This window comes from Myotis yumanensis, unplaced genomic scaffold (genome assembly GCF_028538775.1).
Source record: "Myotis yumanensis isolate MYYU_CA2020_CCGP unplaced genomic scaffold, mMyoYum1.0.hap1 SCAF_9, whole genome shotgun sequence".
Lineage (NCBI taxonomy): Eukaryota > Metazoa > Chordata > Mammalia > Chiroptera > Vespertilionidae > Myotis > Myotis yumanensis.
Window position 1 is genome coordinate 30159801 of NW_027223760.1, and position 22874 is coordinate 30182674.

At 41.5% G+C, this 22874-nt stretch overlaps 1 protein-coding gene across 1 annotated transcript in view; it reads left to right on the forward strand.

Annotated features, from left to right (window-relative positions):
• The window catches only part of LOC139016877 (aldo-keto reductase family 1 member D1-like), a 49026-nt gene that overhangs the window by 11475 nt on the left and 14677 nt on the right, over positions 1-22874 (forward strand). Inside the window, exons 3-5 of the mRNA XM_070425052.1 lie at positions 8541-8657; positions 14169-14246; positions 18647-18769. Coding sequence (XP_070281153.1) covers positions 8541-8657; positions 14169-14246; positions 18647-18769 — 318 coding nt within the window. The remainder of the gene's footprint in view (positions 1-8540; positions 8658-14168; positions 14247-18646; positions 18770-22874) is intronic.

The following is a 22874-nucleotide window of genomic DNA, read 5'->3' on the forward strand; positions in this document are numbered from 1 at the left end:
CCACCAAGGGGCAGACACTCAAAGCGGGAGCTACCCCTGGTGATCAGTGCGCTCCCACAGTGGGAGTCCTGCTCAGCTGATCGCCAGGTGCCAGACACTGGGCTCATGGCTGGTAAGCGCCACTGTGGTGGCACAAGCCTTTTCTGATCAGGAGTGACTAAGAGTGAGCCCATGGCAGGCACAGCGGGGCCGGGAGGCAGGAGCAGAAGGTGGTGTTGGACTGCCAGTTTTGGCCTAATACCCACAGGCCATGCCGAAGGACCCCATCAGTGCACAAATCTGTACACCAGGCCTCTAGTTCCATGATATAAATGTACCACAGCTTTTTTATCCACTCATGTACTAATGGACACTTGGGTTTTCCTGGCTTTAGCTTTTATAAATTGTGCTATGAACATAGGGATTCATATATCCTTTCTGATTAGTGTTTCAGGTTTCTTAGGATATATTCCTAGAAGTGGGATCACTGGGTCAAGAGGCAGTTCCATATTTAATTTTTTGAGGAAACTCCATAATGTTTTCCATAATGGCTGCACCCGTCTGCATTCCCACTAGCAGTGTACTAGGGTTCCCTTTTCTCTACATCCTCGCCATCACTTGTTATTTGTTGATTTACTGATGGTAGCCATTCTAACAAGTGTGAGGTGATACCGCATTATTGTTTTAATTTGGATCTCTCTGATGATGAGTGACTTTGAGCATTTTTCCATATGTCTGTTGGCCATGTGTGTATCCACCTTGGAAAGTGTCCATTTAGGTCCTTTGCCCATTTTTTAATTGGATTGTTTTCTTCCTTTTGTTAAGTTGTATGACTTTCTTATATATTTTGGGGTTTTTTATGTTTTTAAATATATTTTTATTGATTTTCAGAAAGAAAGGGAGAGGGGGAGAGAGATAGAAACATCAATGATGAGAGAGAATCACTGATTGGCTGCCTCCTGCATGTCCCTTCCTGGGGATAAAGCATGAAACTTGGCATGTGCCCTTAACCCGAATCAAACCTGGGACCCTTCAGTCTGCAGGCCAACAATTTATACACTGAGCCAAATCAGGTAGGGCTCCTTAGATATTTTGGATATTAACCCTTTGTAAGATGTATCATTGCCAAATATTGTGGGCTCCCTTTTCACTTTATTGATGGTTTCTCATGCAGTGCAGAAGCTTCTTATTTTGAAGTAGTCCTATTTTTTTTATTTTCTCCTTAGTTTCCTTTGCCCTAGGACCGTGATCGGCAAACTGCGGATCGCGAGTGACATGCAGCTCTTTGGCCCCTTGAGTGTGGCTCTTCCACAAAATACCATGTGCGGGCGTGCACGTACAGTGCGATTGAAACTTCGTGGCCCATGCACAGAAGTCAGTATTTTGTGGAAGAGCCACACTCAAGGGGCCAAAGAGCCACATAAGGCTCGCAAGCTGCAGTTTGCCCAACCGCAGTTTGCCAACCACTGCCTTAGGAGATGTATCAGTAAACATATTACTAGGAAAGATGTCTGAGATTCTGTTGCCTGCAATTTCTTCTAGGATTTTTAAGGTTTTAATAGAGGCCCGGTGAATGGATTCATGCAAATTGAAAGGAAAGTAATTAGAAGATGGCCAGTGTGGTGGGACTGGGCGAGATGGGCCAGACACACCCTGGAGCCAACATTCCATGGTCCTTCCCCCGCCAGCCACACCTGGGGCAGCGCCAAGGCTCAGAGGGCATCTGCTGAGTGAGCAGGGTTCCTCCAGTAGAGGGGGTCCCTCAGCCTGGCCTGCAGGGATCTGGCCAAAACTGACAGTCCAACATCCCCTGAGAGCTCTCAGAGTATGGGAGGGCACTCTGCCAAGTTGCTGTTGCTTGGCAGCTCCTGTGTTGAGCGTCTGCCCCCTGGTGGTCAGTGCGCATCATAGCTAACAGTCGGAGCATCTACCCCTGGTGTTCATTGTGTGTCACAGCTACCAGTCAGACATTCGAACAGTTGGACAGTCGCTTAGGCTTTTTATACATACTAGAGGCCTGGTGCACAAAAAATTGTGCATGGGGGGGGGGTATCCCTCAGCATGGCCTGTGCCCTCTTGCAGTCTGGGACCCCTCAGGGGATGACCACCTGCTGGTTGAGGCCCGCTCCCCGGGGTTTTGGGCCTAAGCTGGCAATCAGACATCCCTCTGGCAGCCCGGGAGCCCTCGAGGGATGTCCATTTGCCAGTGGTGAGCAGGCCTATACTGCAGTCGGACATCCTTAGCGCTGCTGAGGAGGCAGGAGAGGCTCCCACCACCAATGCTGCACTCCCCAGCCATGAGCCCAGCTTCTGGCTGAGAGGCCCTTCCCCTGTGGGAGTGCACTGGCCACCAGGGGGCAGCTCCTGAATTGAGCGTCTGCCCCTTGGTGGTCAATGTGCGTCATAGCGACCCATCATTCCCTGTTTGGTTGACTTGCATATAATCCTTTTATTATATAGGATAGATTACTTATATTTATGTAATTTACCATGGAGCACTAATTCTTTATTGAGCTATAATTCATGTACCAAAAGTTTACCATTTTGAATAAGTAATTATTTGTATATTCACAAAAGTTGCATGACCATAACCACTACCTAATTTCAGAATATTTTCATCACTCTAAAAAAAAGAATCCCATGCCCACTAGCAATCACTTCTATTTATCCCTTTCCCCAAGTCAATTGTGATCATTATCTAATTTCTGTCTTTATCATTGTCCTATTTTGGACATTTCATACAAATGGAATCATACAATATGGCCTTTTCGTCTAGTTTCTTTCATTTAGTATAATGTTTCTAGGTCCATCCAAGTTGTAACATGGATCAGAATATCATTTCTTTTCATGGCCAAATAGTATCCCATTGTATGGATAGACCACCTTTTGTTTAGATCACTACCTTGTGAGCAATTTAAACGTCCAGTGTTATATATCACTATCCATTGAAGAGCAATCAGAAAGATAAAGCATCACAATTAAACTGAAAGCCAATGGGAATAAAGAATGTATATTTACAGGCAATTTTGCAGGAATAAAGCTGTAGAACTTTAAAGAACTTATAATACAATTCTCCTGAGGAACCTAAAGAAAAAAAGATACTGTTTCTGATTTCACCCTCTCCCCAGACCTCCCCTCCTTCCAGCTCCCTACTCAGTCTCTTTCCAATTTCTCCAGGGATTTTCAGTTCCCCAAATCACCAGCCATGTATGGGTTATGATTCCGAGGGGCCGCATGGAGCCACTGTCCCAAAATATCAACCTGAAGCTTTTCACTTTATTATAGCTTTACAATTCTGATGCCTAAAGATTTTATTATCACAGTCTCACATTAGAGTAAAACCTTAATCCTTAAACAGTGCTCTCCAAATGTTTCCACGGAGGAGTAAACTTGAATTCATGTTGTGAGGACCTACGCCAAAGCAACCTGTCCAAAGCCAGAAAGACTTTTGAAAACTGACTTATCTTAAAATTTTTTAAACTTTTACATCATCTGCATGATTCATCCTTGTTTGTTTCATGCAAGAATGAGGATTTTAATAAGCACAAAGAAAAATGAACCCCAAAATTTCCTTTGGGTAAATATTTAAACCTGTTGCAGTATCTATCATGTTGGAAAAATCACACTGAATTAAATAAACTATTTCATAATGTTAGCATGAATTAACATTTACAAAATACTTAAACAGTACCTATTATAAAGCCAGTAGTACATGGTTTTTTTTAAATTAAAATATAAAAAAACAGAATTTTCACTGACATGGGGTGGCAGCAATAACACCAAAGGGGCCCACAGTAACAACAAAAAACATTTTCCCACAATGCTCTCCACCTGAAGTTTTCTCTTGTCTTGCTTTCAAGGCTAAAAAAATAAAATGATTTCCTGACATAATAAATAAAACATCAAGACCACATTTTACTAGTTTTGCTTGCCCTTACTTGTGACAAAAAGGATAGAACTTTTTTCCCACAGAAATCTTTCAGCAAATTTGATGGTTCAAGAAGATGTACTAATTTATCCTGAGATGCTTACTACCCCTCAACAACTTATGTGTACAGACTTTAAAGGTACACATGTTCCTACTTGACAATCCAAGCCTTATTCTTTCATTACCTAACTCTTTCGAGAATGAGTAATTTATTTTTCTTTTTTTTTGTTAAGCTATCTAAGTTTATCTTATTAACTTTTTTTTCCAGCTATATACATATTCTAGAGGCCCGGTGCACAAAAATTTGTGCACTCAAGGGGATCCCTCAGCCTGGCCTGTGCCCTCTCACAATCTGGGACCCCTCAGGGGATGACCACCTGCTGGTTTAGGCCTGCTCCCGGGGGGATTGGGCCTAAGCTGGTAGTCAGACATCCCTCTGGCAGCCCGGGAGCCCTCAGGGGATGTCCACTTGCCAGAGGGTAGCAGGCCTAAGCTGCAGTCAGACATCCTTAGCGCTGCTGAGGAAGTAGGAGAGGCTCCCACCACCACCGCTGTACTGGCAGCCATCAGCCTGGCTTGTGGCTGAGCAGAGTTCCCCCTATGGGAGCGCATGGACCACCAGGGGCAGCTCTTGCATTGAGTGTCTGCCCGCTTATGGTCAGTGTGTATCATAGTGACCAGTCATTCCCAGTCGTTCTGCTGTTAGGGTAAATTTGCATATTACCCTTTTATTATATAGGATATAGGCCTGGTGCATGGGTGGTGGACTGCTGGTTTGCTCTGAAGGGTGTCCCGCATTAGGGTGGGGGTCCAGCTGGGGTGCCTGGCCAGGCTGGGTGAGGGGCTGATGGCTGTTTGCAGGCTGGCCAAACCCCCCAGCAGGGACCCTCACCCCATGAGGGTGTGGCCAGCCTGGGTGAGGGCCTGATGGCTGTTTGCAGGCTGATCACGGCCACCAGCCACCCAAACTCTCAATGGAGGCTGGCTGGAAGCAGGTATCTGGAATTTATCTTCTATAATTGAAACTTTGTTGCCTTGAGCGGAGCCCACAGCTGGCCAGGGAAGGCAGGAAGCTTGGCTTCCTCCATCACCGGGGCAACAGAGCCTCCTGCTTGCTCCAGCTCCCTGGCTGCCTGCCGCCATCTTGGTTGGGTTAATATGCATATGGTCATTCTGATTGGCTTGAGGTATAGCGGAGGTGCGGTGAACTTGCATTTTTCTCTTTTATTAGATATCTATATAATAAAAGCCCAGTGACTGTTATGGCAGACCAACCAAAACTACCAGTCGCTATGACATGCACTGACCAGCAGGGGGCAGATACTCAACGCAGGAGCTTCCCCCTGGTGGTCAGTGTGCTCCCACAGTTGGAGTGCCACTCAGCTGACAGACGGGTGCCAGGCACTTGGCTGATGGCTGGCAAGCATGGCTGTGTGAGCATCTCCCACAGACACTCCCCCCTGCATGCCTGAGCCATGGCAGCAGCAGGCGCAGTGGGGCCAGAATGAACGGGAGTGGCGTGGAGCCCAGCCTGGATTTAGGCTCCTCCCCAGCCGCCTGTCATTTTTCATACTACTTCGTGCTGTGCAGGATCGATGCGGACAGTAAGCTGGGTCCAATGAACTGCCAGGGCAAGCCGGGCTGCAGCAGTGCGGAGGTCCACTGATCCCTGCAGGCCAGGCTGAAGGACCCCACCAGTGCATGAATCCATGCACAGGGCCTCTAGTATAATAATAATAAAAGGTTAATATGCACATTGACTGAACGGCAGAATGACTGCTTGCTATGATGCACACTGGCCACCAGTGGGCAGATGCTCAATTCAGGAGCTGCCCCCTGGTGGTCAGTGCAGTTCCATATGGGGAGTGCCACTCAGCCAGAAGCTGGCTCATGGCTGGCCAGCGCAGTGGTGGTGCCAGGAGCCTCTCCAAACTCCGTGGCAGCACTAAGAATGTCCTAATAATGGTTTAGAGCTGATCCCTTGGGGGCCTAAGCCTTTAGTCGGACATCCCCAAGGGCTCCCTGGCTGCTAGAAGGATGTCTGACTGCAAGCTTAGGCCTGATCCCCTAGGGAGTGGGCCTAATTCGACAGGTGGACATCCCCGAAGGGGTCCTGGACTGTGAATGGGCGCAGGCTGGGCTGAAGGACCCAGCACATAAATCTCAAATTTTTGTGCACCAGGTCTCAAGTATATATATAAAAACCTAATGTGGAAATTGTCACTTCAGGAGTTCAACTGGGAGACTGGGAGTTCAATTGCTCACTATGAGATTCGCTGACCACCAGGGCGTTGTGCAAAATGAAGAAGGGACCTGGCCAGCAGCCGGCAGCTGGAGAAGGGAGGCCCTGGCCAGCAGCTGGCAGCCAGGGGAAGGAAGGCCCTGGCTGGCAGCCAGAAGGTCCTGATTGACCCTGATCATTGGCGAGGACTAAGGATCCTACTCGTGCACGAATTTTGTGCTCTGGGCCTCCTGTTCAGATATAATTGACATATAACATTATGTGAATTTGTGTATAACATGTTCATTTGAAACACTTATGGATTGCAAAATGATTACCACCATAATGTTAGCTAACACCTCCATCTCTTCACATCATTACCATTCCTTTTTTTATGGTGAGAAAAGATTTAAGACCTATTCTCTTAGCAACTTTAAAGTATGCAATACATTATTATTAACCTCAAATACCATGCTGTACATTAGTTCCCCAGAACTTACTCATCTCATAACTAGAAGTTTATACCCATTGACCAACATCTCCTCATTTTCACTCAGGGTTAGCTGTCTAATTGTTGGCCTTGTTGTGGGATAAGTCTCATACCCTGCCATTATGGTGATATTATCGTTTCAAATAGACATCCAGTAACTTCTTAGTAGGAATTGACAAAATTTCCCTGGAGTCTGAGTACAACCAAATGAGAACAAAAGACCAGTAGGAGGAAATCTAAATCTTTGCAATAATTTAAAACTTCACCAGCTTCTGCATTGCCCGTGACAATGTGAAGGATCCAGTGAAGATGTCCACACAATCATATTTCTTGCTCAAATGAAGCACATCCTTTATCAGAGTGACATGAAAATAAAGGGGCCAGGTCAGCACAACTATTCAGGTACATGCTCCCTAGTTACACAGTGAGGAAAAGTTTAAGTACTGAGAGTCAATTAGGAAATTAGCACTGCACAGAAGAAGGCTTGTCTCCAAATTAGATCCTCTGTGGTTCAGGTGAATCTTTAAGTGTCTGGTCCATTATTCCTATTTTTAAAATAATTTTTTATCTTTCAATTACATCTAATGTACAATATTATATTAGCTTCTGGTGTACAACCCAATGATTAGACACTTATATAACTTACGAAGTGCTCACCCTGATAAATCTAGTACGCATCTGAGACCGTACACAGTTATTACAGTATTATTGACTATACTAGAGACCCGGTGCATGAAATTCGCGCACTCGGGAGGGGTGGTCCCCAACCTGACCTGTGCCCACACACAGTGTGGTAGTCCCACGATCAATTTCCCCAAAAAGGTAGGCCCCGCCCACCCATCCAGAGGTCCTCAATGGATTGCCCCAAAGAGGTAGGCCAGAGCCAGGGGTTCTGCCCCTGGCATCGCAGCATGGAGCCACGGGACCTGCCTCTGTGCCCTGTACACAGCGTCAAGTCCCCGCCAATCCACCTGCATCTGCTGCACATGCAGTCTCCTGGTGATGGATTGTTACAGTGTGACAGCGTGAGGGTGTGACAACCACATAGGCTTTTATTCATATAGATTCCCTATGCTATGCTTTAAATCCCCATGACTATCCTGTTACTACAAATCCAATTTGTACTTCTTAATCCCTTCATGTTTTTCACATATCCCCCCAACTCTCCTCCCATCTGGCAACCATTCATATGGTCTGCATCTGTGAGTCTTTATCTGTGGCTGCCTGTTGATTTATTTTGTTTTCTAGATTACACATATAAGTGAAATCATATGACATTTGCCTTTCTCATTTTGTCTTATGTCACTCAGCACAGTATCCTGTAGGTCCAACAAAGCTGTTGCAGATGGCAATATTTCATTCTTTTTAATGGCTCAGTCATATTCCATTGCATAGATGCACTACTTCCTTATCCACTGACCTACTGATGGGCAGTTGAGTTACTCCCATATCTGGGCTATTGTAAATAAAGCTGAAATGAACATATGGATACATATTCTGGTATTATATTCATTTTTAAAATATATTTTTTTATTAATATCAGAGATGATGGAAGAGGGAGAGATAAAACATCAATGATAAGAGAGAATCATTGATCAGCTGCCTCCTGCACGCCCCTCACTGGAGATCGAGCCTGCAACCTGGGCATGTGCCCTTGACTAGAATCAAACCCGGGACCTTTCAGTCCTCAGGCTGACACTCTATCCACTGAGCCAAACCAGCTAAGGCAGTTCTGATATTATTTTCTGATAAAGTTATACTATGGGTGTAAAGAGTTATATCAGCTTATCCTATACTCAGATGAAACTTTAGCATAAACATTTTTATGCAGTAAAATGAATGAATGCATTGTAAAGAATAAAAAGCTGCACCCTTTTCTTTTAAAGAGAGTGGATGTCATTAATTATCCCCTTTTTATTCAGCTGTGGGGTACAGATTTTGACCCAAAGAGAGTCCTCCCAAGCGTGCAGAAGACACTCCAGGACCTCCATCTAGATTATGTTGATCTTTACATCATGGCAACGCCCATGGCTCTTAAGGTGAGTGCAGACACCTAAAGGTTTGGCCTCTGCTCTTTGGCAGCCACGAGCTAGCAGCCATGTGAACAAAGCTAGTTCATTACTTAGCACCACAGAATGTTGTCATTTTGTTACTGTAGGTCAGACAGCACTGACCTAGCCTAACAAATGCCCAGAAAGATCATGTGTAAGAGACTCAGGCTTGGATCTCATTGTTCTTGATTCCGAATCCAATGCACTTTCTATTACATGTCTTTACAACTGTAGTTTAAATTCTCTCCATCAATCCATCACATAGTCACCAAACAGTGCTCCATATTTTAATTTTCCATCATCCAGACACACCCTTCTTCCCACTCATATAGTTATGAAAATATAACTGTATGACATAACGCAAAATAATATATACAACTGAAAACTTACTCACCTTCCACCCCCAAAAAGGGAAATAACCCAAAGAATGGTCAGGTTTTTGGGGGGTCAGCAACAAGATCATGGTGATAGCTATTCCTCTGGTTCAAATGCACTTCTTCCTTAAACTTTCTCCATCTATGGACTCTGTGTTAATTTAACCACCAACAACACATCCCTACTGCTTTCAAATGTCTCCGAGAAAGGAGAGAGTGAAAATGAAACTGGTCATTGAGGTGCCCAGATTTCCTTCACACGAGCAACCTGGCTGCCCCTGTTCTGTTCTCTGGAAGCTCTTTCCTTGATGACTCTTCTCTATGGTAACATCCAAGAGAGACTTTGGGAAAGATTCCTCTTGCGCATCCTTGATATGAATTCACAAGCTTCACAATGGCCTTGGTTAAGCAAAGGCTTTCAATGGCCAGTTTGGGATTTCGTGGACAGTCCATATCCCTTAAAAATTTGCTTGGCTTTCAGTAAATTCACATTCAGTCAGCTGCATTAAAGAGTAATTGAAACTAGAAATCTTCTTCTACCTAATCTTTAGCCTGTGCTTTCTGCATCTTAGTAAAGAAATATCCTATCTCCCCCCATCTAGGAAGTCCTTAGCTTAATGCCCCTTCTGACTTGAAATAATACGAAACAGGGAGGCACAGGTCATGCATTCTTTGCACCCAGTTTCCATCTCATTGGATGGTGCTCCTTTGTTGGGTGTGGCATCATTGGCCTGAGATCTTGCCTTCAGAAAGAAATGGACAAGGATTCTCCCAAAGTCCAATTTTATTTCCCTCTAGGATTCTTACCTTCCTTTCCTGGCTGACACAGACTTTTCTAACTCTTGAAGGCTCAGAGCTGAACTTCTGCCACTTGGGGAGGCATCTAGAAGCAGAAAGTACGTGTTTTAGCAAAATATGATCTTACCACTTATCTTACAAGCCAAGTAGCAATAAACACATTTATATTTCTTCAGGACCTGACTGAAGACTGCAAAAATGGCCAACAAACTAACACCCAATGTTTTCCTACTAAGTGCCCTAAAGCTCCAATCGTAGTATGCCCGTTGTCAGAGTCTCAAGACACAACAAGGCAACAATTTAACAAGATGCCATGCTATTGCGTAGCAAGAATATCCAATTCTCAGCTGGAGAATCCTCACTATCCACAATCCCATACTGACCTGGCCTATTCCACACTCTTTGTTCATTACTTGCTATACCCAACACCTTTGTTTTGGTCAGAACTCTTGTTATAAATGGCAGAAACCCAACTCAAATTGGCATTAGCAAAAAATGGAACTAAAAATTTCAAGGCATATCTAATTCCAAAGGACTGGATTCAGAAGTTCAAACTATGTATCTACACTATGGCCCTTTCTCAAAAATCTCTTTCTATATGATGGCAAATGCCCATTGATATGCCAATCCTTCCTTATCAATACAACTTAAGAATTCAGAGGAAGAGAAACTACACATTAAACCTCCTAAAGGAACAAAGATCAGCCTTGCTTGGGTCACATAACTTTTGCTGACTAATCTTTGTGTAAGGGCATTGGTGTCTGACATCTGTGGCCAAGAATTGGAGCTGGGTCAGCCCACACAATGTGCAATGAGCTCCTCTATAAAAGAAGGCTAATGATAGTAGAAAGCAAAATAACCGATTTCCACTGCACTCATTAATCAGAGGTCACATAGCAAGCATGGTGGTATGAAGCCTGGGCTACAGATTCAGGGCACCTTGTTTGAATCCCAGTTCTGTCACATGTGAGCCAGATGACTTGGTCAAGTTATTACCTGATCCTTTTACATATCACCTAAACATGGTCCAGTGGAAAGAGTATGAACTTTGGAGTCACACAGAAGAGGGACTGACTGTCAGCTTTACTGAGTATTAGCATATTGTCTTTGATATTCCTGAACTTTCCTTCAATTTCATGATTGGTAAATTGGAGACGATACTCACTCACTTGCCAAGTATTGTGAGGAGCCATTAGTGTTATATATGTGAAATCACAGACACAGTGCCTGACATTTCATAGCTAATAAAATGTTATAAAATCTTCAGGTGGAAATATATATTCTAATATACAGAATATCTTCAGTTTACAAAAGAAAAGGTTGAGGCCCGAGGCAATGAAATAGCTAACTCAGGTTTAAAATCCATCAGACTGAGACCAGATCCTGGATCCCCTGATGCCAATCCCATATTTGTGCTTCTACACTGTACAGCCCCTAATGCCTTATGCTTTTAAATGAGGAATGACATTTTAAAAAGATAAATGAAGTTACTGACGAACAGGAATGAGAATCAATAGCATGGATTTTTAGAGGGTTGAAGTATTCTTCTAACACTGTCTTACAGTAGGAGCAGGAGTAGAGGGAGAAAGACCATGGAATGATTCAGATGAGGGATGAGTAAGGTAGGCACAATGGAAGCTTAAGAGGAACATCATGGAAATAGCTAACATGGGTTCAGAAAAGACAAGGACTTAATAAAAATCAGGGTAAGTAAAAAATATTTAACACAGTGTATGATAGAGGCATAAAACCATTCTGAGCAGAAGTAAAATGGGAAATGCAAAAGGCAAGAAATAAGGAGAGAGACTGGAGTGGAAATGTGGGCCATAGTGTTGAGAAGTACAAAGAGCTTGGGAAGTAGAGACAGAAAGAGTAATTAACATGAATGATTATGCGGCATTTAGGAATAAGCGAGACAGGAGGAAACTGAGTCAAAATTGTGTTTGCTAAAGAAAGTGTTACCACGAGGGGAAAGTTTTGTCAGGTGAGATGCAGAAGAAAAAAATATAATATAATGAATTTTGTCCAATTGCTTGGTTTTCAATAAAAATTCCTAGTATCCTAAAAAGACTTCAATGCTGCCAACCATACCAAATAGACACTGTACGTATCCTCATATTATTTGACTAGAGGCCCACTGCACAAAATTCATGCACTTAAGGGGTCCTTCAGCGGGGCCTGCGCCCTCTCCCAGTCCAGGACACCTTGGGGGATGTCCGTCTACTGGCCACCACCACTGCTGTGCTCACTAGCCATGAGCCCGACTTCTGGCTGAGTGGCGCTTCCCCTGTGGGAGCGCACTGACGCACTGACCACAGGGGGCAGCTCCTGCATTGAGCATCTACCCCCTGCTGGTAGGTGCACATCATAGCAACCAGTCCTTCAGCTGTTCCGTTGGTTGATTTGCCTATTAGGATTTTATTATATAGGATATCTTTCAACACAGTTGACCATTATCTCCTGTACACTTTTTCTTCTTGTGACTTCTCCAATACCACCCTCTCTTGATTCTTTGGCAGCTTGTCTACCAACCTCCAAATGTTGTTATGCCCAGAATAGTACTTTTATTCTCAGTATTCTTGTCTTATTGGGCCACACTGTGTCTATAAATGACTTCATATAGTTGCAAGGATTATTATTTTATATGTAAGGGCCACCGACTTTTGTCTACAGCCATGGCCTCTATCTAAGCATCTTTCTGAGACTTCTCTGTTTACCTGCCTTCTCAAATAGCCACTTAAACGTTTGGTCATTTCAAACTCAAATTATTCATAAAAAACTCTTGATTGCTAACCCAAACTCAGGAAATGATTACCAACATCCACTGCAAGAGCCTAGGAATCATCTTTCATTTCTCTCTATTCCATTTTGAAGCCCATAATAAATGAGTCCCATGTTTACATACAGCCAAAAAAGAGAAATATGAAAGATAACGTTCCACACCAGTTAGCCTTAGTTGGGAAAGCATCACGCAAAAACCAGAAAAGGGGAGTTGACACTAGCTAATGTGTGAAGTAGGAAAAAGAAATGCTGAACTCCTGGAAATCCCCAAAATGAAAGGAAAAAAACCAGTGAGCAAGTCCGCCAGAACTGAGAAGTAACATGCCGTGCTCTCCTCAACTTTGATAGGGCTAGACTGTCAAAACACTGAGTCTCAACCTCTACTATTTTTTGTAATATATTTTATTGATTTTTTACAGAGAGGATAGGAGACAGATAGAGAGCTAGAAACATCAATGAGAGAGAAACATCAATCAGCTGCCTCCTGCACACTCCCCAGTGGGTATGTGCCCACAACCAAGGTACATTCCCTTGACTGGAATCAACCCTGGGACCCTTGAGTCCGCAGGCTGACCTTCTATCCACTGAGCAAAACCGGTTAGGGCTCTACTGTTTCTGATGAGTAATTCTGTAATTAGGAGAAAACTCATGGCTTAAGAACAATAATCTGTTGATAAATAAAGGGAAAATGAATGCCAGTATAGGATAATGAGATTAATGTGTCACATATTTTGCCAAAATGAAAGAATTTTTGGACAGTCCCATAAAAGTAATAAATATATATAAACATAATTTCTTATATAATTATATAAACACTAGAGGCCCAGTGACCAAACTCGTGCAGGGGCGAGGTCCCTCTGTGTGGCCTGTGGGGATTGGGCCCCAGCTCGTGCCCCCAGCCTCACAGCCCCAGTTCGCACCCGCATCCTTGCAGCTCCCATAGCCCCACCTGGCACCCCACTTTGTCCTGGTGCTGCCCCCTCACCTGCTCTACCATCCCGACTGCAGGGCAATTAATTGGGGACGGGCCCCCTGTCCTGCTCCCTCAGTGCCTGAGAGCCGGGCAGTGGCCCCACCCCCTGCCACCGCTACTGGTCACTGTCTGAGGAGCAATCAGTCATAGCCGCCCCCCACCCCTCACCGGGCTTCTCAGTGCCTGGGAGTCAGGCCGCAGCCCCGCCCCCTGCCACTGCTGCTGGCACCACCCTCTCACCTGCTCCACCATCCCACTGAGGTCCCACTCTCGTCAGGTCCCATTAGGGCTGGTAGTGTCTCCACTGCCGCCAGCTGCTACCACTGTGTCACCGACACCTACCATTTCTGTGCCACCCCCTGGTTGTCAGCGCACGTCATAACGAGTGGACAACCTCCCGGTCAAGGGGACAATTTGCATGTTAGGCTTTTATTATATAGGATATAAATAATTAAACTTGAATTGCTTTCCCAGAGCTAGAGTATATTGGCCTAAAGACAATTCAAATTCCATCATTTCAATTCCCAGATATAAATAAAAAGAATTACATTTGTTTTTGTCTTATTTTCTCAGCCTGGAGATGAAATTATTCCTACAGATGAGAATGGCAATTGGATATTTCACCAGACAAATCTGTGTGCTACTTGGGAGGTAAGTTCAAGTGGGCCTTGTATTCTTTTATTTCAAAAGACTACATTTTTGAATTGTGATCTGATTATTCCTATTTGACTTAGGAAGAGATGCAGCCTTTACCCTCCCATTCCAAATTCTGGAGTCATGGAATATACTCTAATGAGTACAGCATTGCTTTCTAATGGGTGTCCCCTCTAGGTAACAGTTGAAGACCTGAAGGGTGGAGTTGTTTTGAGGGGTGAAGAGACAGCTACTAGTTTTCTGGTGCTTGGGGCTCTCTGCCCAAGAGACAACATACTGACTCCTGATGTCATCGGAGCTGAGTAATTTGGAGTCTGGTGTTTCCCTCTAAGGTTCTGCCTGACAGGTTAGCCAGTATCCCCAGGAGAAAATAAGCTCATTGCATAAAATAACAAGGTATTTATTTTACAAAGAAACAACATATCTCAATTACAGATCCCAACATAAACAGAACAGAGAACCAAGGACTTTTGAATTAGCCAATTAATATATTAAAGGTGATAAGAAAAGATATTAGCAATGTGAAATAAGAAAACATTTTTAAAAACAAGTATTAAGTAATAATTAGGAAAAATAAAACACAATGCAATAGATGGGATAACTATAAAATGGATATAAAGAAAAAGGGATCAAACTGAAAGATCAGAATGAGGAAATCTCCCAATATGAAGTAGGAAAAGACAACAAAACAATTAAATATGAAAGAAAACCTAAGAGATGTACAGTACTTAGATTTTCAGTACTCACATAATAGTAAAACAAGAAAGAAATAAAAAGGTAAAGAGGTCATAGTTATGCTGAAACCGGTTTGGCTCAGTGGATAGAGCGTCAGCCTGCGGACTGAAGGGTCCCAGGTTCGATTCCGGTCAGGGGCATGTACCTGGGTTGCAGGCACATCCCCAGTAGGAGATGTGCAGGAGGCAGCTGATCGATGTTTCTCTCTCATCAGTGTTTCTAACTCTCTATCTCTCTCCCTTCCTCTCTGTAAAAAATCAATAAAATATATTTAAAAAAAAAAAAAAGAGGTCATAGTTAAAGGAAAAAAACCCAGAGATATTGAATGAGCATAGATTACCAAAGAGGGAAGAGAAGGAAACCCACACCTAGACACAATATAGAGAAATTTAAGAATATCAAATATAAGGAAAACGTTAATGCTTCCAGAGTATAGCAAACAATTCAGTGAAGGGGACAAAATGGAATAATAAAAGATAATCCAAGACAAGGCAGGAAAAGAAAAACAGAAGGTATATGAATAGATGAGGAAATAAAAAAACAAATACCAAGATGAAAGATTTAAACTCAGTGATATCAATAATCACAGTACATATACTTTTTTAAAACAATGCAGTTAAAAGGCAGACGTCAGAATGGACAAAAACCAAAACCCCACTATAAGTTATATACAAGAAACCCATTTTAAATAAAAACGTTTATACAAACATGTTTAAAGTCAAAGGTTTAAAAAATTACAGGACAGGAAAATATATACTATGCTAACAGTAATAAAAAGAAAGCTGGAGTAGCTATTTTAATATCAACAAAGATTCCAGAGCCCCTTTATTCCCAGGGATAAAGAACTTTGTTTTATAATAAAGAGGTAATAAATCCTAAACATCTATGCACCTAATAACAAAACTCCAAAAATACATGAAGCATAAACTAACAAAACTGAAAAGGGAAAGGCAATAAAAGAGTCATTCATACTAGTAGATAATGAGACTAGAGGCCCGGTGCACAAAATTCCTGCATGGAGGGAATCCCTCAGCCCAGACTGCACCCTCACCAATCTGGGACCCCTCAGGGAAAGTCCAACTGCTGGGTTAGGGGATCGGGCTTAAATGGCAGGTAGACATCCCTCTCACAATCCTGGACTGCTGGCTCCTAATCACTCACCTGCCTGCCTCCCTGGTCACCCCTAACTGCCCCCCCCCCCCCCCTTGCTGGCCTGATCACCCTCACTGCCTCTACATGTCAACCTGATCGCCCCTAACTTCCCCCTCCACCAGCTTGATTGCCCCCAACTGCCTCCCCTCCAGCCTGGTCACCCCATGCAGCCTGCTTGTTCAGGCGTTTGATTGTCCCTCACTAACCCCCCTGCCGGCCTGCTCATAGGCAGCCATCCTGTGTGGTCATGAGGGCTAATTTGCATATTACCTTTTTTTAAAAAATATATATTTTATTGATTTTCTACAGAGAGGAAAGGAGAGGGATAGAGAGTTAGTAACATCAATGAGAGAGAAACACTGATCAGCTGCATCCTGCATACCCCCTACTGGGGATGTGCCCTCAACCAAAGTACATGCCCCTGACTGGAATCGAAACTGGGACTCTTTAGCCCACAGGCCAACGCTCTATCCACTGAGCCAAACCGGTTAGTGCAACATATTACCTCTATATTATATAGGATTGGTATCAGTTTTGTTTTGATCAGTTCTGTTATATTGTCAGCAGCAAAAGAGATAATAGAATAGTATTTTCAAAGTATTAAATAATAAAGAATATTGAACTTGAATTTGATATTCAAACTATAAGACAAAAATGATACATGATGAATATATTTTCTGATCCATACATTGCTCAGAAGTTTTGCCACATAAAGACCAACACTGAAAACTATTACTAAATAAGATGAGCAAAACTCTAAAAGATGCTTCAAGAAGGGTATAAACTGAAAGTAATGAAATAAAATATGATATAGTTTTTATTATTTATAAAACTATATAATACTAAATAAAAAGAGAAAAATATACCTATAATACTAGGAAATGAAATTCTAATATCATAGATGTTGGGGTGAAGGTAAATCAAGGAATGTGTGAGAATATAAGTTTTTATCTTCATTAAAGGAAAGATATAGGTATAAACTTTTTAAAAGGAAGTATTAAAAAGAAACATAAAAGTGGAAAAAACTGAAGTAGGAAATTAAGATGGTAGAAACAATCCAAATATATTTATAGTTACAATAAATATGAACTAAATTCACCTACTAAAAGGCAAAGATTGACAGATTAGAATTAGGCACATCTAAACATAAAGACATTTGTAAAATTAGGCTAGGCCTAATTTTATATTAAAATTTAAAGGACTGGGGGGAGGGGAATCTTATCAGTCTAATACTTAGAAAAAGATGTATAGTTATATTAATACTAGAGGCCCCATGCACAAAATTCATCCACAGGTAGGGTCCTTATGTCTGGCCAGTGATCAAAGCCAATCAGAGCCTTCTGGCTGCCAGCTGGGCCTTCCTTCTTTCCACGCTGCCCTCTGGTGGTCAGCACACATATCAAGGGGTCCAACTCCTGGTCGGTCAAACTCCAGAAGGGACAATTGGCATATTAGCCTTTTATTATATAGGATCTGACAACATAGTTTTTTATTTTATTCTTTATTCCTCACCTGAGGACATGTTTATTTTTATTTTTTTTATTGATTTCAGAGAGAGGAAAGAAGAGGAAGAGATAGAAACATCAATGACGAGACAGAATCATCCATAAGCTCCCTCCTGCATGCCCCCAAAGGGACCAGGCCACAATCTGGAATGTGCACTGACTAGGAATCAAACAGTCATCTCCTGGTTCATAGATCAGTACACAACTACTGGGCCATACCAGCTGAAATATGTACACAATAAAATATCTGCAAATATATGAAACAAAAATTATATGAAAACATTCTAAAGTAGAGCCCAAAGGGTGAAGCTCAGTGGTTGAGCATGAACTAAGAGGTCAAGGTTTGATTCCACTCAGGGCCCATACCAGATGGCCAGTTAGATCTCCAGTGGGGGGTATAGGGGATTCTGGAGGCAGCTAATCAATGATTCTCTCTCATCTTTGGTGTTTCTTTCTCCCTCTTCCTCTCTCTGAAATCAATAAAAATATATATTTTTTAAATTTTTAAATAGAATACATAAAAACATTGATAAATTCACTATTATAGTGGGAGATTACTGTCATAAACTTATAAATTATTGAGAAGCTATAAAATGCTCATATATGTATGAGAGAGAGTGGGAGACAGAAAGAGAAGAGAAATTTGCATCAAAAACCAGCAGAATATACATTTCCTACACATCTAAGACAATTATTAAAATTGGTTAGGTACCATACCATAAAGAAAGTCTCCACAAATTTAAAGAACTAAGATCATTTTAAACAAACTAACAAACAAAAAAGAAATAAGATTATTATATATATTACAAGGGAAAGATATGGTGTACAATATACCACAATCAAACAATTCCTACTTGTGTCCACCCCACATTTATTTTTTCACAGAATGACTATTAACATACCCAGGGACTTTCCTTTTTAAAGAATTTATACTAACCTTCTAAACATTCATTCTTGCTTGTTTTGAGGATCCTTTCTAAATTCAATGGCATTTACTCTACACAGGCTTTGGAAGCTTGCAAAGATGCTGGCTTGGTGAAATCTCTTGGTGTATCCAATTTTAACCGCAGACAGCTGGAGCTAATACTGAACAAACCAAGACTCAAGTATAAGCCAGTCTGCAACCAGGTACAGTCTGACAAGAGGGTGGGATGTGACAAGGAATTTCAAGAGTTACTTAACATAAAGGACCATGGGTTAGGTGTCAGAAAGTTTTGTGCTCACTCTACAAAAAGACCCTGGACAAGTTTTTAACTTCTGTCAACTTATGTCTCTTAAAAAATAATAAATAAAGATTTGAAAGTTTAAATCCAGACCAAAGTAACCCCCAAAAATTTTTGAAGAAAAATAATGATGGAAACAAGACCTGCCCAATATTAAGACAGTTGGAATAGAAGAGATTAAAAATGGTAGCAGAGTAAGTGGATGCTATACAGACCCACTTCCAGGACCAAACTGGAATTGCAACTAAAATACAAAAAAAAACCATCCTGAGTAATCAACTGAACACTAGCTGGAGAGAACCCTGATAACAAAGCATGGAAAATGGAGACCTCAGAGAGACTGGTAGGAAGGGTGGAGATGTGAAAGGACTGGACGGGCTCTAAGAGACAGCAGATGAAGTTCTGGAGATATATCTCAGCTGTGGGGGGTTCCCACTAAGAACCCTGGGGTCTAATCTCCAGGCCGGGCCCCCAGAAGGGAGCACCAGAACTAAAAAAGGTGCCCACAGAACATCTGGCTGTGAAAAGCAGCAGGGTTGCTGTCAGCCAGCCAGAAATGGCTGGAAATGCAGGTACCCTCTTAAAGGGCCAATGCACAAAACTTAATGTGCAGCCACTCATGTTGGGCTCTAGGAGAGGGAAATCAGAGTGGACTGGAGCTCTGTGAGCAGAAGCTAGATTTGGGGGCTTTGGATTAGCACAGAAGGCAGACACACCAGTAGCCTGTGCTAAGTCATTCCCTCAACCTGTGGAGGTCATCTTTCTCAGGCAGACCTTTGCTATCCAGGCCATTTATGACTAGGGGGAAGACAGTTGACCCACCCTATTGAAAAATCTTTTGCCCCAACCTGTGGAGTTTCTGAGGCCCATTAAGAGACTGAGAATAGCCTTAGCCAGTTTTGCTGAGTGGATAGAGCATTGGCCTGTGGATTGAAGGGTCCCAGGTTCAATTCTGGTCAAGGGCACATGCCTGGGTTTTGGACTCAATCCCCAGTAGGGGGCATGCAGGAGGCAGCTGATCAATGATTCTCTCTCATCACTGATGTTTCTCTCTCTCTCTCTCTCTCTCTCTCTCTCTCTCTCTCTCTCTCTCTTTCTCTCTCTCTCACTCTTCCTGTCTGAAATCAACAAAAATACATTTTTTAAAAAGAGACAGAGAATAATAATCTATAGGAAGAAGCAATTACTCCAATTGCCCAGTTGGTAAATCTCTCACCACTCCTGTGGATGATTGCCTAAGGACTATTCAAGACTGAATCCAGTCAGTCTCAGACAGAGATGGGTCTCTGGAGGCTTTAAGTCTTTGCCTGATCTAATTAGTCAGAAACAGCATTGACACTCTCCTTCACTAGAGATTGGGAATCATATCAAATCTACCTAATACATAGTCATAAACCCAAACAGGTAGCAATAATGAGAAGACAAGAAACGAACACCACATAAAAGAACAAGAGAATTTTCCAGAAAAAGAGATAAAGGAAATGGAGGCAAGAAATTTATCTGATATAGAATTCAGAATAATGATGGTAGAGATGCTCAACAGCATGAGAAAAGATATAGTAACTATGGAAAAAGAATAGTTGGAAATAAAGAATGACCTAGTACTAATAAAGAACACATTGGAATGAATACACAGCAGATTAGGCGAAGAAGAGGATTAGATTAGTGAATTAGAAGACAGGACAGAAAAAAATCACACAGAGAACAACAAGAAAAAAACAATTAAAAAATAAGAAGACAGCTGAGTTGTGGGACAACATGAAATGGAAAATTATTTGCATAAGTGTACCAGAAGGGAAAGAAAGTGAGCAAGAGACAGAGAACATGTTTGAACAAATAATACCAGGATATTTCCCTCACCTGGTGAAGGAAAAATTCACACAATTAGGAGGCAGAGAAAGTCCAAAGAAGAAGAACCTAAAGAGCCCAACACCCAGACACATCATAATTAAAATGTCAAAAATTAAACAAAACAAAAAAAGAGAGAATCTTAAAGGAGGCAACAGAAAAGCAATTTGTTACCTACAAAGGAGCTCTCATAGGTTGTCAGCTGATTTCTCATCAGAAACTCTACCAGTAAGAAGGAACTGGAATGAAGTACTCAAGGTAATGAAAAGCAAAGATCTGAAACCAAGATGACTATATCCAGCAAGGATATCATTCAAAATAAATGGTGAAATAAAGAGCTTCCCAGATGTAAAAAAAAAAAAAAAACACGCCAAAGGAGTTTATCACCATGAAACAGCATTGCAAGAAATGCTAAAGGGACTGCTGAAATGAGAAGAAGAAATAGAGCGAGAAAGCTAGGCAAACAGAATACAAATGGCAGTAAAAAAGTATCTATCAATAATAACCTTAAATAAAAATGAATCAAATGCTCCAATCAAAAGACAAAGTGTAGCTAAATAGATGCAAAACCATGACCCAACTATATGCTGTCTACAATGAGACCCACCTCAGGGCAAAAGGGAAAAACAGGATGACAGTGAAAGGATGAAAATAAATTTTACATGCAAATGGAAAAGAAAAAAAAAGCTGACGTAGCAATACTCATATCTGCCAAAATGGGCTTTGAAATGAACTCCATAACAAGTGTCAACAAAGGTCACTTCATAGTAATAAAGGAATAGATCCAACAAGAGGGTATAATTCTGGTAAACATATATGCACTCAATATAGGAGCCCCTAAATATATAAGAAAACTTCTTGAGGACTTTAAGGGAGAGATAGACAATAATACAGCTATCGTGGGGACTTTAACACCCCCACTTACTTCACCAGATAGATCTTCCAAACAAAAAATTAATAAGGAAACCGTGACTCTAAATGACACACTAGATCACATGGATCTAGTTAACATTTCACCCCAAATCTTCAGAATATATATTCTTTGCAAGTGCACATGGGTCATTCACAAAGACAGACCACATGTTAGGACACAAAGCAAGTCTCTACAAGTTCAAGAAGATGGAAATCATATCCAGCATCTTCTCAGATCACAGAGGAATGAAATTAGAAATCAATTACAGTAAAAACACCCCAAAATATTCCAACACATGGAGCATAAATAGCATGTTATTAAACAATGAATGGGTTACCAACAAGATCAAGAGAGAAATAAAAAATGTCCTTGAAATAAATGAAAATGAAAACACAATAACCCCATATCTCTGGGACACTGCAAAAGGACTCCTGAGAGAGAAGTAGAGAAGTTCATAGCACTACTAGGCCTACCTCAAAAAACCATAAAAATTAATAATAAACTATTTAACTCTACAACTTAAAGAATTAGAAAGAAAACAAGAAAAGCCCAGAGTAAGTAAAAGGGATGAAATAGCAAAGATTAGAGCAGAAATAAATAACATAGTAGCTAAAAAAAAAAGTAAAGTCAATAAAACCAAGAGCTGGTTCTTTGAAAAGAAAATCAAGATTAATGAACTGTTAGCCAGACTCATCAAGAAATAGAGAGGACCCAAATAAATAAAATTAGAAATAGAAGCAGTGAAGTAATCATTGACACCATAGATATACAAAGAATTATAAGAAAATACTATGAACAACTATATGACAACAAGCTGGACTATGTGGATAAAAAGATATATAGACTTTTGCAATAATGTAAGATTAGTGCAAGAACCAATAGTACAGATAAGTACAAAGTAACAAGGCCCAAGTATAATAAAAATTTTATGCAAAATATAATAGGAAAAACTAGTGTCAAATGGATGGGTTTTTTTAATAAACTATTTAACCCTATAACTAATGGTGTGGGGAAATGCCTAGTTATGTGGAAACAATATAGATCTTTGCCTCATACCATACACCAAAATTAATGTCCCCACGATTTAAAGAGAAAGACAAAGTTATTGTAAATACTACATAAGCATTTCAGTTCTCTGAAGCTATGGACAGAAAAGTAAGCCATGGAAAAATTATAAAGAAGATGTTAAATTTAATAGTATAAAAATGTTAAATGTAAAAATATCAGAAGCAAGTAAATATAGATAATT